Genomic DNA, 14,347 nt, shown 5'->3' with positions numbered 1-14,347 from the left:
ACAATAAAATTCTTTTGTTTGTTTAAAATTATGCAAATGCATAGTAGACACATTGGAGAGAGCGGTGTAATGAGGTACTAAGTATGGTCCTTTTGAGGGTACATAAAGGGAAGGAAGACTAGGTGGGGTCATGGCAAGGGCAGGTCCTGGAATTGAGAAAATAAGTATTTAGTTCATTTTTGAAGTGTGAGGTGTGGGAGATTGAACGTAAGTCAAGGGGAAGTTTGTTCCAACCATGGGTAAGGGAGTGTTTGTAGAGTAGTTTGCCTACTGACCTTCTTGGGTGGTAGACATCAAGTTATTGTTGGTTAGAAGTAAGGAGGGTCTGGGATGGGATGGAAATGGAGACTAAGGAAGATAGAGATGGACAGAATGAGGTTTTATAAAGAATAGGGTGTAGCATATGAAATTGATAACATAGCAGAAATTGGGGAAGTTCAAGCCATTGAAGAGAGTTTAAAGAAATTCAGTGGTGTGAGTTGTATGGGGAGTTAGTAATGAATCTGGCTATTTTATGGTAAGTCTGTTGGAGTTTGTTTAGAGTGGAGGCCTGGATATTGGTAAGAACTGGGGTGGTGTATAAGAGGGAGGGGAGGAGGAGTGCCTGGCCCAGGGTAAGTCTAGATTCAGGGGTTAAGAATTTTTTGTTACGATATAGCAGATCTAGTTTCTGTTTTTTGTTTTTTTTTATACACTGGAGTATGTGTAGGTTGAACTTTAGTTTGTCATCAATAATGACCCCTAGGAGTTCTGTGTGGGTGTCAGGCTGAATAGTTGTATTGTTAAAAGATTTAATAAAAAAGGAGGTTTTGTGCTGAGAAAGAGAACGGGAAGGAAAAGTAGGAATTTGGTCTTTTTGGGATTTAGGATCAATAGGTTGTGACAGAGCCATTGTTCAGTGGATAGTAGGGCTTGTTGGGTCAGGGTGTAGTTCAGGAATGTTATTTGAGATGGATATAAGTGTAGAACCGAAGGGCATACTGAATAAAGGAGGATTTTTTGCATGAGGTGTAAAGATCATTGGTGAAGATGTTAAACAAAAGGGGTCCCAAGATGGTTCCCTGCTAGATAGGTAACTATTAAACCAGGCAAGTGTGGAGGGGGATAGGTGGAGATTTGCGAGTTTGGATAGTAGTAGAGGATGAGAGACAGTATCGAAGGCTTTGGAGAGATCTAGGAAGAGACAGGAAATGAGTTTATTGTTGTCTAGGGCCTCTGCAATGATATGAGTGAAGGAGAGGAGGGCAGTGGTGGTGCTGTGGTGAGGACGAAATCCATGTTGGGTAGGGGTAAGTAAGTGGTGCATGAGGAGGTGATTGAGAAGCTGCGAGTGAGTACATTTTTTAATATCTTGGAGAGGAGGGATAGAATGGAAATGGATAGGTAGTTTGAGGGGTCAGTGGAATTTCCATTTTTATGAAGAGGGATAGTAAAGAAAGATTTCCAAAGGGTGGGGACAGTTGATTCCAGAATAGATCGATTAATTAGTGTAGATATAGGATAGGCAGTTGAGTCAGCAGCAAGTTTGAGGAATGTAGGAGATAGGTTGTCAGTGGAAGGAGAGCAAGGTTTTAGCTTGAGTAGTATAGATTTGATGTGAGTAATGGGAACTGGCTCAAAAGAAAACAAAGTTGTGTTAGTGGGACTTGGAGGGGTGGGTCGAAGTAGAGTTTGGCTTAGAGGTTACCAGATTTTGAATGGAAGAGAGAGTGTTTATTCAGGAGGGTAGCTGTTTCCTGAGAGGAAGAGTTAAGGTATGGGGAGGGATTAGAGGGCTTTCCAGGATAGAGGATGTTGTTGAGAGTTGACCAAAATGTTCTAGGATTGGATTTGTTGTTAAGCTGAGCATAGCTATAGTATAACTTTTTGTCAATAGTTGTATGTTTTTTTGCAAGGTTCCTCAGTTGCCTGTATTTTTGAAGAAGAGGCGGTTATTTAGTTTTAGTCCAGGTTTTCCAAGCACAATCTCTTTGTTTCATAAGGGACCTAGTCTCCTTGGAGAGCCAGGGAGCATGATTTGATTTTACTCTGATCTTCCTAGAGGGAGCTAAGGGGTTTAGAGTACTCATGCAGATGCTATTGAAAGTACATACAGCATTGTTTAGGGGAGGTGTTTTAGGATGGACCAATCTATGTTGTGGAGAATGGAGTTAAATTGGGATGAATTGAAAGTCGATAGTTTTCGACAGTCTTTGATAAGGTGGGGTTTAGGAATATGGGAGTAGTGTGTTAAGATGGTGGTAGGGAGATGATCACTGAGGGAGTCAGGTAAGGTGGTGGGATTTTGGTATTAGTGGGGGGAATTGGTAAGGATCCAGTCTATGATGGAGCTGGAGGTGGAATTTTTATGGAAGCGAGTGGGAGATGTTATAAGTTGGTGGATACTGAGTTGGGGGGAGTCAGTTGTGAGTTTGGTCCAGTCATTGTTGACATCACCAAGGATAAGCGTCTCATATGGTATGTTGTGGGAGAACCAGGATAGGATGTTTTCAAGAATGGGCAGATTGTTACCAGGAGGAAGGTAGATAGAGGCAATTGCAAGTCTTTTGTGGGGATTCAGATGGCAGTTAAGGATGATGATTTCAGCTGGGAGGAAGTCGGGAATTGGAGAAGGGTAAGGTGAGAGGTTAAGGTTGATTGAGTAGAGGATGGCCACACCACTGCCTTTTTTTACAGGTCTGTCAGATTGGAAGATATTATAACCTGGTGGGAGTATTTCACTATTTGAGATTTGTGGCTTGAGCCAGGTTTCAGATAGGGAGAGGATGCTTTAGAGACTTATTTAGAGATGATTTAGAGACAACAGTCAAAAATCAGTGAGCTTGCTACTGTCCAGAAAGTCAAACATTCCCACTTCAGAAACAAAATAATGCTAATATACCCCTGAGCTTTGCTAAACAAATACTGGAAAAAAAACTTTATCACTCCAGTGACATTAATAGCATTTCACAAATAAGTGAGACACAAAAGGTAATGATTAGTTCTTTGGGAACTACTGGCTTTACAATACAATTATTTATACTTAGCATGGGAAAAGAAACAAACTGTAATGTAAGCATTTTGCTTCCCATGCTAAGCATCAGCTTTGCTACAGAAAATTAAATTTTGGCTCACCTATAACTACCTTTAAGTAGTGTTCAGTCAAGCTACATGTGATTCAGTGGAAGGAAAGTACAGCATTGTTGGGGAAAGAACATAAACACATACCTCTCAAGTGTTCCTGATTTTGCCTGGCATTTTGTAAAACTTGTGATGTGAAGGAACATATGTCTCAACTGTGCCTGGTTTTGCCTCATAAGATTTCTGTCCCTTTGTTAATTTTTTGAGTTACTGGTAAATCGTTAAGGATTAATCTGCCAACAATGGGATAAAGTAGAGTTTGCACTTTTTCAGAAAATGCACACTAATGGAAAGACTGCTATTCTATTTACTTTTTAGGAGAATTGGAGCAATATTCACAAATGTTTCCGGATTTTAGGTCTTTCCACCATCATTTTGCCCCTGAGTCTTGAGCAAAGAAGTTGAGAGTTATGAAGGAAGTGATTGGTACAGAGCATTACAGTATGGATATTGCTGTAAAACTATTGCTCCATCCACTGTAAAATCTCCATTGTAAAACCTGTAATTTTCTGATAGTTAGTTATTACATTCAGTCAACAGTGCCTGACTGTTTCCAAAATGAATGGCTATATAAAACCTGCCAGAGTAATATTTAAAAACTCTCCCTGATTTTGTTTATTTTCCTACAGTTTTAGCTAGGTCTCCAGGATCCCAGTAAAAAAAAAATCTTCTCTAAGAAAGGAAAAATAAAACAAAAGTATTTTTGTAAAGCTGCAGCAAGCTGCTTGCAATTAATGTAAAAAGCAGTTTGCTACAGTTAAAACAAAAACAATAGGCACATGAGCACTTCAGCCATGACCGCAAATGCAGTTTCAATATTAATTTGTGAAGCTGATACTGAACTACGGCACCATCACACAGTTACAGCTGGTATCGTATTAAGCAGACCTGAAAAAAAGACAAAATGTGGTGAATTTACATGTAAATGCATGTTAATTCACATTGCGTTTACTGTTAACATCTCAAGTTTTATAAAGTGGGAGCCTGACTACCCCAGTTATTTCTGTATCTGTAATTTTATAGATAGCAGGTTAAGACCTAAATAGCTGATGTCCGAGACAAGCCAGCATCTGTCAAGCTCCACTGACTCATTATCCACACCTTAGGAGCGGCTGGCTGATAGGGTATCATGAGGCAGTGTAGCAACTGCCTTATGTACACAGAGAACCCTCTATTCCTACTACCACCTAGGAATGCAATTTGTGAGAGATGCAGTTACATTAAGAACCTAAGAATCTATGCTCTGTCCCTCACAAGCTAGTGTATGTGGCACTGAGATGGCTGTCAACACAAACACCTCACCACAAATACCACCCACACCTACATAATACACACCCGCATATGTGGAGGTCCTCAACAAAAACATACCCAAACAAAAGAGACCTCCAAGGCAAAAACACATGCAAACTCCACTGCTCACCACACCATACACCACACGTAATCCACATACCTGTGTTTCACAGCCACTAAGGGCTAAACATAAACCCAGCATATTAGTCATAGGAGTCTCCATTGTGAGAGAGACAGATTTGTCAGTAACTGGGCTGGATAGGAAGAAAGTCATAGTTAGTTGTTTGTTAGGTGCCAGAATCTGCCATATCATCCATGCACTCAAGTCTCTCAACAACAGGTACTGTTATGACTCTGTCTTAGTCCATGTTGACATGAGTTACTTGAGACTTACCTCCCTGGACTGTATGAAGAGAGACATGAATCAAGCTCACCGAGTATGTTTCCCAGGCAGGTATGCTCCTAGCCTTAAGCAGCATTCTACCGTCACCCAGAATGATGCCTCAATACAAACAGAAAATGATCGACTTTAAAAACTGGCTTAGTTTCTGGTGTCATTCCAAGAGAATCCAGCACCTGACAGCCTGGGTAGACATGATCGACAGACCACAATGCTTTGCCAACGATGGCCTGGATCTGTCTCCCTTGGGCTTCAGGCTTCTGGCAAAGGCGCTTGCCTCCTCTATAGTCCCTTTTTTAGGCAATGCCATGAGGTCAAAACTGCCAACATGAAAATGTCATCAAAATACACATTAAGAGGTCATGCTGCTAAACACTAGGAGTCTAAACATGAAACTGCACTCATTGCAAACATTCTTAACCTTGGAAGAAGCTGACATTTTTGCAGTCACAGAAACCTGGTTCAAAGCTGCAGAGAGCACCCCAGCCATGCAAGGTTACTCATCCTATCATACATTCAGACCTTGAACCATGGGCAGCAAAGCAAAAGCAGGTGGAGTTGCAATATATATTAAAGATGTACACACCTCCAGGCTGGTCCAACAGTATGATGCACAGGAGACCCTCCAGGTGCAGTTAACCATTGACAAGACCCCTATTCAATTCATAGCTAACTACAGGCCCCCAACTTTGACTGAAGATGCCCCCTGCACCTATCTGGACCTGTTCAAATCTGTCAAGATTCAATCCTTTACCCTGCTCCTAAGTGACTTTAACTGTCCAACCATAGACTGGAAGAACTACTCATGCCAAAACACAAATGTCTAAAGATTTCTTGATTTTGTCAGTGCAAATGCCTTGGATCAGCTGGTCAACACCCCCCCAAAAGGTGGTAATATCTTTAACTTGGTATTAACCAATGTGAGTATCCACTGCAGTATCCCTACAGTGTCATCCTCCCTGATAAGATCCAACCACAAAGTGGTCACTTTTGAAGTCTCCATCTCCCCCGATCCCTCCCAGCTAGTGTCAAACAAAAAAACTTCTCCAAACCTGATTAGAACCTCCTGAGGGAAGGTATAAACAGCTTCACAGCCCCCTCCCCCTCCATAGTAACTGGCACATATGTCTAAACCTGCACCAAAGTACTATATGAGCATTTATATAGCTGCATGGAATTAGGAATCTCAAACAAGACAAAATTCTCCTCCTGAAGGAGGAGTAAACCTTTCTGGTGGACATCTGCAGTGAATAAACACTGTAATAAATGGAAAAAAAAGTTATATCCAGGACCAAGAAAGAATAGGTACCTAATCTGCCCTTAGCCTGAACAAGCAAATAAGAGCACTAGTGAAATCCTCCAAAGCAAACTTCGAGTCCAAACTGGCCACATCCACTAAAGACAGTCATAAGGTCTTCTTTACATATGTCTGCAGTCTCGAAGGAAACACTCAGATTTGCTCAGAACTGGTGGTCAAGGACACCACATACACAAATGCCGTAGATATAGCCATCCTGCTCGCAGCTGGTTCAGTAAAAACTTCACCCCTTTGTCCCCCATCAGTAAATCTGGACATCCCCAGCTCCCCGCCCCTTATCTGTAAGGAGCAAATCATCACTACCCTCTCAAAGGCAAAAAATACAGCCTCTATGGGACCCGATAACATCCCAGGCTGCATCCTACATGAACTCCGGCATAAACTTACAGCACCATTAGGCACCCTAGTCAACCAAAGCCTGAGTACTGGGTTTGTCCAGCCAAGTGGAGGACAGCCACTGTCATCCCTTTGCACAAAGGTGGAGCATCCACTGATCCAGGAAATTATAGCCCCATCGGCTTAACTAGCCTGATCTGCAAGGCCATGGGGTGGATGATCATGGACCTCATTAATAAGGACATTGGCAACCTCCAAACACTAGATCCCACACAGTTTGGTTTCTTCAAGGGAGGCCATGCCTTTTAAATTTGGTAGACAACTTTGAAACAGTCACCAAAGCCACAGATGAGGGGAAGACAGTGCACACCGCCTACCTTGACCTGGCCAAAGCTTTTGATACTATTCCCCACTCAGGTGTAATAGATTAACTCTCTCAACTAGGCATCCATCTGTATGTTTCCATAAGGGTAGCAAACTGTCTCACTGATAGAACCCACCTAGTCAAAAATAGGGGAAGCAACCTCAAGCAGTAGACCTGTAATGAAGTGTACCCCAGGGATCGGTCTTGGGGCCTCTCTTGTTTGCGATATATTTTTCTGAGGTTCAAGCCAAAAACAGTGGGCTATGGCTGACCAAGTTTGCAGATGACTGCAAACTGGGCACTGTCATCAATTCCCCCAAGTGATGTGGACATCCTCCAAGAGGGCCTCACTAAAACAAATGACTGGTGCCAGTTTCTGGCCTCAAACAATGCCAAAGAATGCATCATCATCCCCTTTGGGGAGCGTGACATCCCCACAGATTATCACATTAATAACAAGGTCCTAACCAATTAGTCATGAGGGACTTGGGCACCCAGTTTGATAGCAAACTGACTTTTGACTACCATATTGCCTCCAATGTATGGAAAGCTTTCTACATGGACCAACTCATTAGTAAGGGTATTTCACCCAGGGACAAGGAGGTCATAACCTCTATCTATTCTTCCCTTGTAAGATCCATTATTGAGTACAGTGCCTCTTTCAGCATGTACCTCATAAAGCACATGCATTAGCTGGAGACACCACAGAGGTTCCTCACCAGGAGAATCCAAGAACTTAAACATCTACCCTGCATAGATAGGCTAAAAGCTCTGTCCCTCTACTCAGTCTCATACAGACACCTCAGAGGAAGCAGTCTCAGACCCTGCCTTGGTGGGACTGTTGTATATTCACAAGTCAAGCTCCAGTCGAGTAATCTGCACGAGCTACCTCAACCTGGTCTGTGACAGCAATAGGACTTGTTGTGGGACAGATTTGTGTCCCAGAGATTCCCCCTTCCTTGAAGTAGACTCACTTTCCACATCAAGCAGAGTACCTCATTAACCCTTTTTAAGCACAATTTGGATAACTGGATGGGGAACAGAAAATGCACCCCTGGAATTCTACCTGTGTCCCATCAGGTGCCGATATATCGAAACATAGGCTAAATTCTTGACTAAACTTGTAAGGGCCAATAGCCTGGTGACTTCCTATGATCATATGGAAAAACTCATTAATTTTAATTTTGTCATGCCTTTTTAACCAGGCTCTTGTTTTCTTTTTTTTTCTTTTTTGTTTTTTTACATTGCATTGTCTATATTTCTCAAAATTGTTCAAGAAGAAAGTGAGAAGGAAGAAATAGAAAAAAAAACACCTGTTTACAATCCCCATTACACTTAAAAATAGCATGCAAAAAAAACATGCACCACATATACAGTACCATTAAGAAAAGAAAATGTTTTGTTTATTTACAGCTAGCTTTTTCCTCTCTCTTCCCCAAAGCATTTTTCTGAACATTAATAACATGAAGTAGGGCATATCCTTTAGAGTCCCCCACAAGTCCAACAAATTTTGAAAAAGTCCAATATTTCCATTTTTTTTGTTCTGTCATATTTCATAAATATAATTACTGCATTGTAATCTCACAGTAAATTACTGGTTTTATTGCTGTTCTTCTCCATCACCTAGATCATCTCTCTGCTTCATTTCCAATGTACTGTTGATTCTTCAAGTCAACTCTCATGCTCCTTTCCTTCTCTCCAACATTTTCCGTTGAAATACTGGAAAAGGTTTCACATGTACAGTCTCCCTGTGGTTTTTATTACCAGAAGAACAAGAAGCAGAATCTTTCTGTTTCACAGCTCACTTTTTGTTGGACAAACTTTTGTATTTCCACCTTAAGATGCACTTCATAAAAAAAATCATTTTGTTCCTCCAGGAAAGAATACCTTAGAATACCTTAATGACAGCTTGGATACAGCAGTTTGAATCTCATGGCTTTGTCTCAACATGCTGTTAATAGTGGAATGAATTTACTCCTGCTCTGCCTGGTGTATCATTAATCATTTTCCACAAACACTCTGCTGTCTCCCACTTTTAGTATTTTGTCCTTCTGCCACCATTTTATCAGAATAAACTCCTCCTGCTGGTAGGATTGCATTTTTACTATTAAAGGTCTAGGCTGCTTTCTTATAGCTGGTTTGAAGTATACACATGATGTGCCCTTTCAACTAACAACTACTGCTGAAGAATACCAGTCCAGCTGCGTATTTGTGCTTTCATAAAATTAATGCAGCCTGTTCCTTCCATATTCTCTAGTATAGCTGAAAATCGCCGGTTTTCCCTACGTGCTTTGTCCTCTAATTCTATTATTTTTTGAAACATCTCTTCCGGAGCAGTTTCATATTCAGCCAGCCTTTTCTGCATTTTGACCTCTGATTTTTGCAGCTTTATCATCTCATTGGAATATCTGTTTAAAGTTTCTTCCATTTTTTCCAGCTTTTTGTTGTTTGTGTTGATATACTCAGTGTTTTGTTCATTTTAACTATGTATGCGAAGTCATGTCTGAAAGTTGCATTGCTTTTTGCTGAACAGCTACAGAACTTTTCCCAGTAAGTGTTTCTTCCTTACTTTTTTTGTAGCTTATTTTTTTCCTGGTCTTCTGTATTTCTTTATTCCCGGCATCCAGGCAGTGCACTTACTAGCCATTTACTGAAATTTAATCATAAACACAAGTCTACTGGCCTTCTCTGCTGAGTTTCTGTTTTCACACTGGGAGAGCTCGAAACAAGATGTTACTCAATGTGCAGCCATCTTGGAAGTCCCTGAAGGTTTTATTTGTTAAGGTAGCATGAGTATTCTAATGGATCGGCAAAGTGCGCTTTTTTGGTTCATTTTGTTTATTGCTTCTCTACAGCACTTTTGGGTTGTATCTTGATAAAAACACTCAGGTGAGTGTGAGATATTTTTGTTACAGCCTTAGTGTGGTGTGTCTTGTGTCTGAGTCAAGTTTGTGTATTGAATTGGACTAAAGTGACAAATAATAACTTTTACTGTTATTTTCAGGTGTGCTTTCAGAAGGTAGGATGTAACTCCTTGAATTGTGTGTTATGATTTTTGTTGGGTTTGTGTGCTCATCTTTTCTGCTATTGAGATGTGGTGCAAAGTGTTATCTAATATCACCAGAGTTCCCTGTCTCCTGTGGAAATTGCTGTTCATATAATCTTCACTGCTAAATTTTCTTTCTTGCTATAAATTCAGGTTATGTGTTTATTTCCATGACAGACAATTTCAGATTTGTTTTTTGTGCCTATTTCAGAACAAGTCCAAGTATGAGTTTCACTGATAAGTCCATTATCTATGTAAGACTGTATGACATTTACATATAAATGTATCTCTTTTGGAACTGCATTGCGAGCATTTAAGAAGTCATTTTATGTTGTATAAAGCCATGGAGAACTGCTTGCAAAACTTGTCGGTATTACAGAATTTGTGGAAGACCCACACACACACACACACACACACACACACACTTACTTCATTACAGTTTGTAGTCCCGTAATGCCATGTCTTATGACTTTTCTTTCCACTTTTCTCCTAACTTAGCATATTTGGTTTATCCATATGTACTGTATTTGCCTGGCATCCTTTTTCTCCATTTGCCTTGGTTAGACCTCTGGTCAAATTCAGAGAGAATGAATGGGCTTCTCATTTTGTTGAAGCACAGTCCTCAGATCTAGGTTGTAATTATTTTAGTATGCCAAGAGCTCTTTAGGGGAGCATATTAGTATTATAATATTAGTATTAGCTGAAAACAGATTTAAAAGAATTGAAGTTCTGAATGTGCGTGTTTATTGAAATAAAAATGTTTATCTTGTTGGTTGTACTTTTATGAATTGTGAACCATAGTATTTAGCATTGCATAAGTCCAAAAATTTTGTTTATTAGAACCCATAGTAGATAATTCTTAACAGAATGTTATATTTTTGTATTATTTTTGAATGTACTACATATTTTACTTTTTGCAGGGGAAGCCAGCAGACAGCTTAGTGAGTATAAATTCAAACTCTCAAAAGCTGAACAGGACATGGTTACAGTGGAGCAAAATGTAAGGTTTTATTTATTTTTTATTTGTATACTTTACAGTACATAATTCATTTAATGCACAAAATTTAAGAGCCAGTGGCACTGAAAGTATGACAGCATTTGGTACTTGGGTTTAACAGCTGCAAAGTAACATATTCATGTTTTACTTAACTTGTCTTATCCTTTGTGTATGATTTTGTGAATGCATGTGTGAGTGCATCGTTTTACTTAAGATGTTTTGTTTGCAAGCATCTGCACATTCAGGTCTCTCATTTTTTAGGCCTCTTATTCTCGCTGCCATCGTCACTTACTGATAGTCCTCTGGGCTAGTACCTTGTTTGGTTTGCTACATCAAGTCATTCATTTTATCTCTCTCCATTGCAAATTTCACTTGCATGCTGTTGTAATGGCAGGGGAGAAAAACATTATGTTTTGAAGGATCTTCTTCACAATGGGTCTGATGTTTGAGTTTGCCAACCTTCAGCTTCCTAAAGATCCAGTCAGATTTTTCATATCCCCTTTTCTTGTGGAAAACTGCAATGGTTTTACACCTGTGAAATCTTCATTATAGATGGTATTAGGGAAGTCACTTCCAGTGCTTGCCACACACAGTACAGGCTTGTTCACATTTTATAAACCTTTGAGAATTGTGTTAAATTTAATAAAGCCACCCGGTCAAAGAAAAGCAAACTTAAGCTTTTTACTTAGCAGACAAATACTGAGCAAACCACTCCAAAATCAAGAAGGTAGCAATTGTAAAATGGTAAAGAATATAAAAAGAGAGTGAGAGAGAGAAAAAAACAATGAAATGATGCAAGGAAGGTCTGAGAGATCTGGAAAGATGGAAATTTGAAAAAAATCAAAGCAGTCAGTAATTCATCTAAAAAAAAAGCCCTCTACAAGTTATGCCGCTACAGATAAAATGACTTTATCTGCATTGACTTTGTCAAACAGGGTCCAAATGGAGAGATGATAAAATCAGCAAGAAAAAGCAAGTAGTGTTGATGGAACTGAATTCATCCTCCATTGTTAGTGTATACCTTCACGTGGTGGACCATGTTTTCAGGAAATCTCACCAAGATGACACTGATATATAGACTGTATTTTAAATAGCATGTATCATGGGCAGAGGTAGGTTAAAAATAAAAAAAGACAGCTGGGTGCATAAGTCCCAGGATAAAAAAAGTACCCTATCCTGGTATGCACACTGGTGTTAGGACTGCAAAAAAATGACAGTGTAGAATCCTCAACACCTGGAAACATTCCTACAGTGGGTAAGGCCAGGCTCAGGTGGAGGATGCCCCCTTCCTTTTGTAGAAGGTAGTAGTAGTCTGCAAAAATTGATAGACCAAAAAAAGAGCCATAAAAATGACAGAGTGAACTATTGAGGATAAGGAAGAAATTGTGTTACTGTTAAGCAAGAAGCCCAGAATTTCCAGATAGAAGATATTCAAAAAGATTGAGAGAAATTAGAGATAAAAAAATAACAACTTACACTTTAGGCCACGTGGGGAAAGGTGACTGAGGAAATGCAAAATATAAAGAACAAAACCTAGAAATTTTAGAAAGGTGTTAAAAAGAAACATGGATATGGGAGAGAAAGAGATCTGATATGGTGCAATATTTATGCAAACGAGAAAGCTAAATTAAACAATACAAAAAAAAAAAAACAGTTCCTACGATATTTGAAAAGAAATACAGGCAAAGGCATTTGTATATGGAATTTTCACAGCCAAAAAATATCACAAAGGGGAACACACAACAGAAGATTATTAAAGTAGAAGTTAAACAAAAAATAGAAGCTGAAGTCATGGAATACCTGCAAAGTGAAGGATTTAGTGTAGAAGATCTTAACATTGGTTGTTTCACAGCATGATGGAACGAGTCCCAAAGTAGGTAGAAACAGGTGGAGCGGGAAACATCTGAAGAAGAAATATGGACATGGGAAAGAAAATATTTAGCATAGTTACAATATTTTTGCAAAGGAGAAAGCAAAACTAATCAGTACAATAAAAGCAGCACCAAAGATCTTTAAAGAGAAATACAGGCAAAGGCATCCAGATATGGAAAATTTCACAAAGCAAAGGGGGAAAATTTAAAAGAGGATTTGTAAAGGTGAAGTTAAAGAAATCGAAACTGAAGTTATGGATTACCTGTGAAATCAAGTATTTAATGTAGGAACTTGGTTAACGTCACAGCATGAACACTGAGTCCCAAAACTAAGGAGAAACAGCTGGAATAGGAAGCATCTGATCACTTGCTACATGAAGATACTCTGGAGCCTTCTAAGGGAAACCAGTACAAAAAGTTCAGTTGGAGCTGCACAGCAAGGGAAGTAGCAGGAAAAAGTGGTAAGTTTGATGCAGGCAATGTTGTGGAGTGATAGACCAGTGGGTTCCCATATGAAAAAGCAACAGATGACAACAGGATGCAGCTGAAGAGAATATATCACAGGAAGAAGTTTTAGAACTTTCTGTAGAATGGATGTAGGAAACGGCGAACAAAGGATGTGTCCTCTGTTTAGAAAAAAAAGTAATGTAAGGGAAGAGTTGCTTAATTTAAAAGAGATTGATAGACATATTAAGATCAATGAAAGAAACAGATTACTCAAAGTAAATAAGACCCAAAATGTAAGAAGTCTAATAAAACAGATGAACACAGTAATCAAGACTATTAACAAAAATGCATGTGATATAACAGATGTAAATAGGATATATTACTGTGCAGATAAATTAATAACAGTCTTATCCGGGTCTATGTTATATATTCAAACTTTCAAAATGTTGAATACCATATGTTCGAGTCCATATGGTCAATATTTGAAAGTTCGAATATATAATAAAAAAAAAAAAGAAAAACATACCTTAACGATGCGAGCAAGGGGCAAGCCCCCCTGTACCCCCCACACCCCCACCCACTTAAATATACCAACTCCGAGACCGCACTTCAGTGCAGAAAAGAGAAATTCTCCCATTCTGCACCATACTGCGCCGTTAGTCAACCTTTGAATACTTGGCAATGTCAATCATATGATCTCGACCATATGACGTTCGACATTTCAAGCATTCGTTTATTTGACATAGATCCTCTTATCACAAAATCTCAGAACAATATGGGAAAGGAAGAGAAAAATCAAATGCCATCACAGAAGCATTGAATAGACAAAACTATAAAAAAGTTAAGATAAGAAGTGTTACTGTTACTGTTAGAAGAGTTTTGGAGAGGGAACAGCTCAAGTAATGTACTTAGAAAAGTAGAAGTGATAAAAGTGTCAGAACAGATCAAGATCTAGTGTACACTATTGAAAATAATAAACTAAAGATAGCAACACAGGCAGAAAACTTAGAAGATATGCAGATAAACATAAAGGAAAAGTATAAAATGAGCAATTTGTTGATGACTAAAAAAAAGCTATATAGAGAATTGGGAAACAAGTCAAGGGAATAGAAACACCACCCAAAAAACTAAAAGTAGACACATTTTGGAGAAGTATGA

General features: G+C 39.2%; 1 protein-coding gene across 1 annotated transcript in view; it reads left to right on the top strand.

Annotated features, from left to right (window-relative positions):
• LRRFIP2 (LRR binding FLII interacting protein 2) overlaps positions 1-14,347 on the top strand; it is a 1,911,431-nt gene that overhangs the window by 1,648,873 nt on the left and 248,211 nt on the right. Inside the window, exon 10 of the mRNA XM_044075332.1 lies at positions 10,795-10,874. Coding sequence (XP_043931267.1) covers positions 10,795-10,874 — 80 coding nt within the window. The remainder of the gene's footprint in view (positions 1-10,794; positions 10,875-14,347) is intronic.

The sequence above is a fragment of the Protopterus annectens genome, chromosome 6.part1 (genome assembly GCF_019279795.1).
Source record: "Protopterus annectens isolate FY-2018-M chromosome 6.part1, PAN1.0, whole genome shotgun sequence".
Lineage (NCBI taxonomy): Eukaryota > Metazoa > Chordata > Ceratodontiformes > Protopteridae > Protopterus > Protopterus annectens.
The sequence above is the reverse complement of the archived record's forward strand: the minus strand, read 5'-3'. Positions and strand labels throughout refer to the sequence as shown.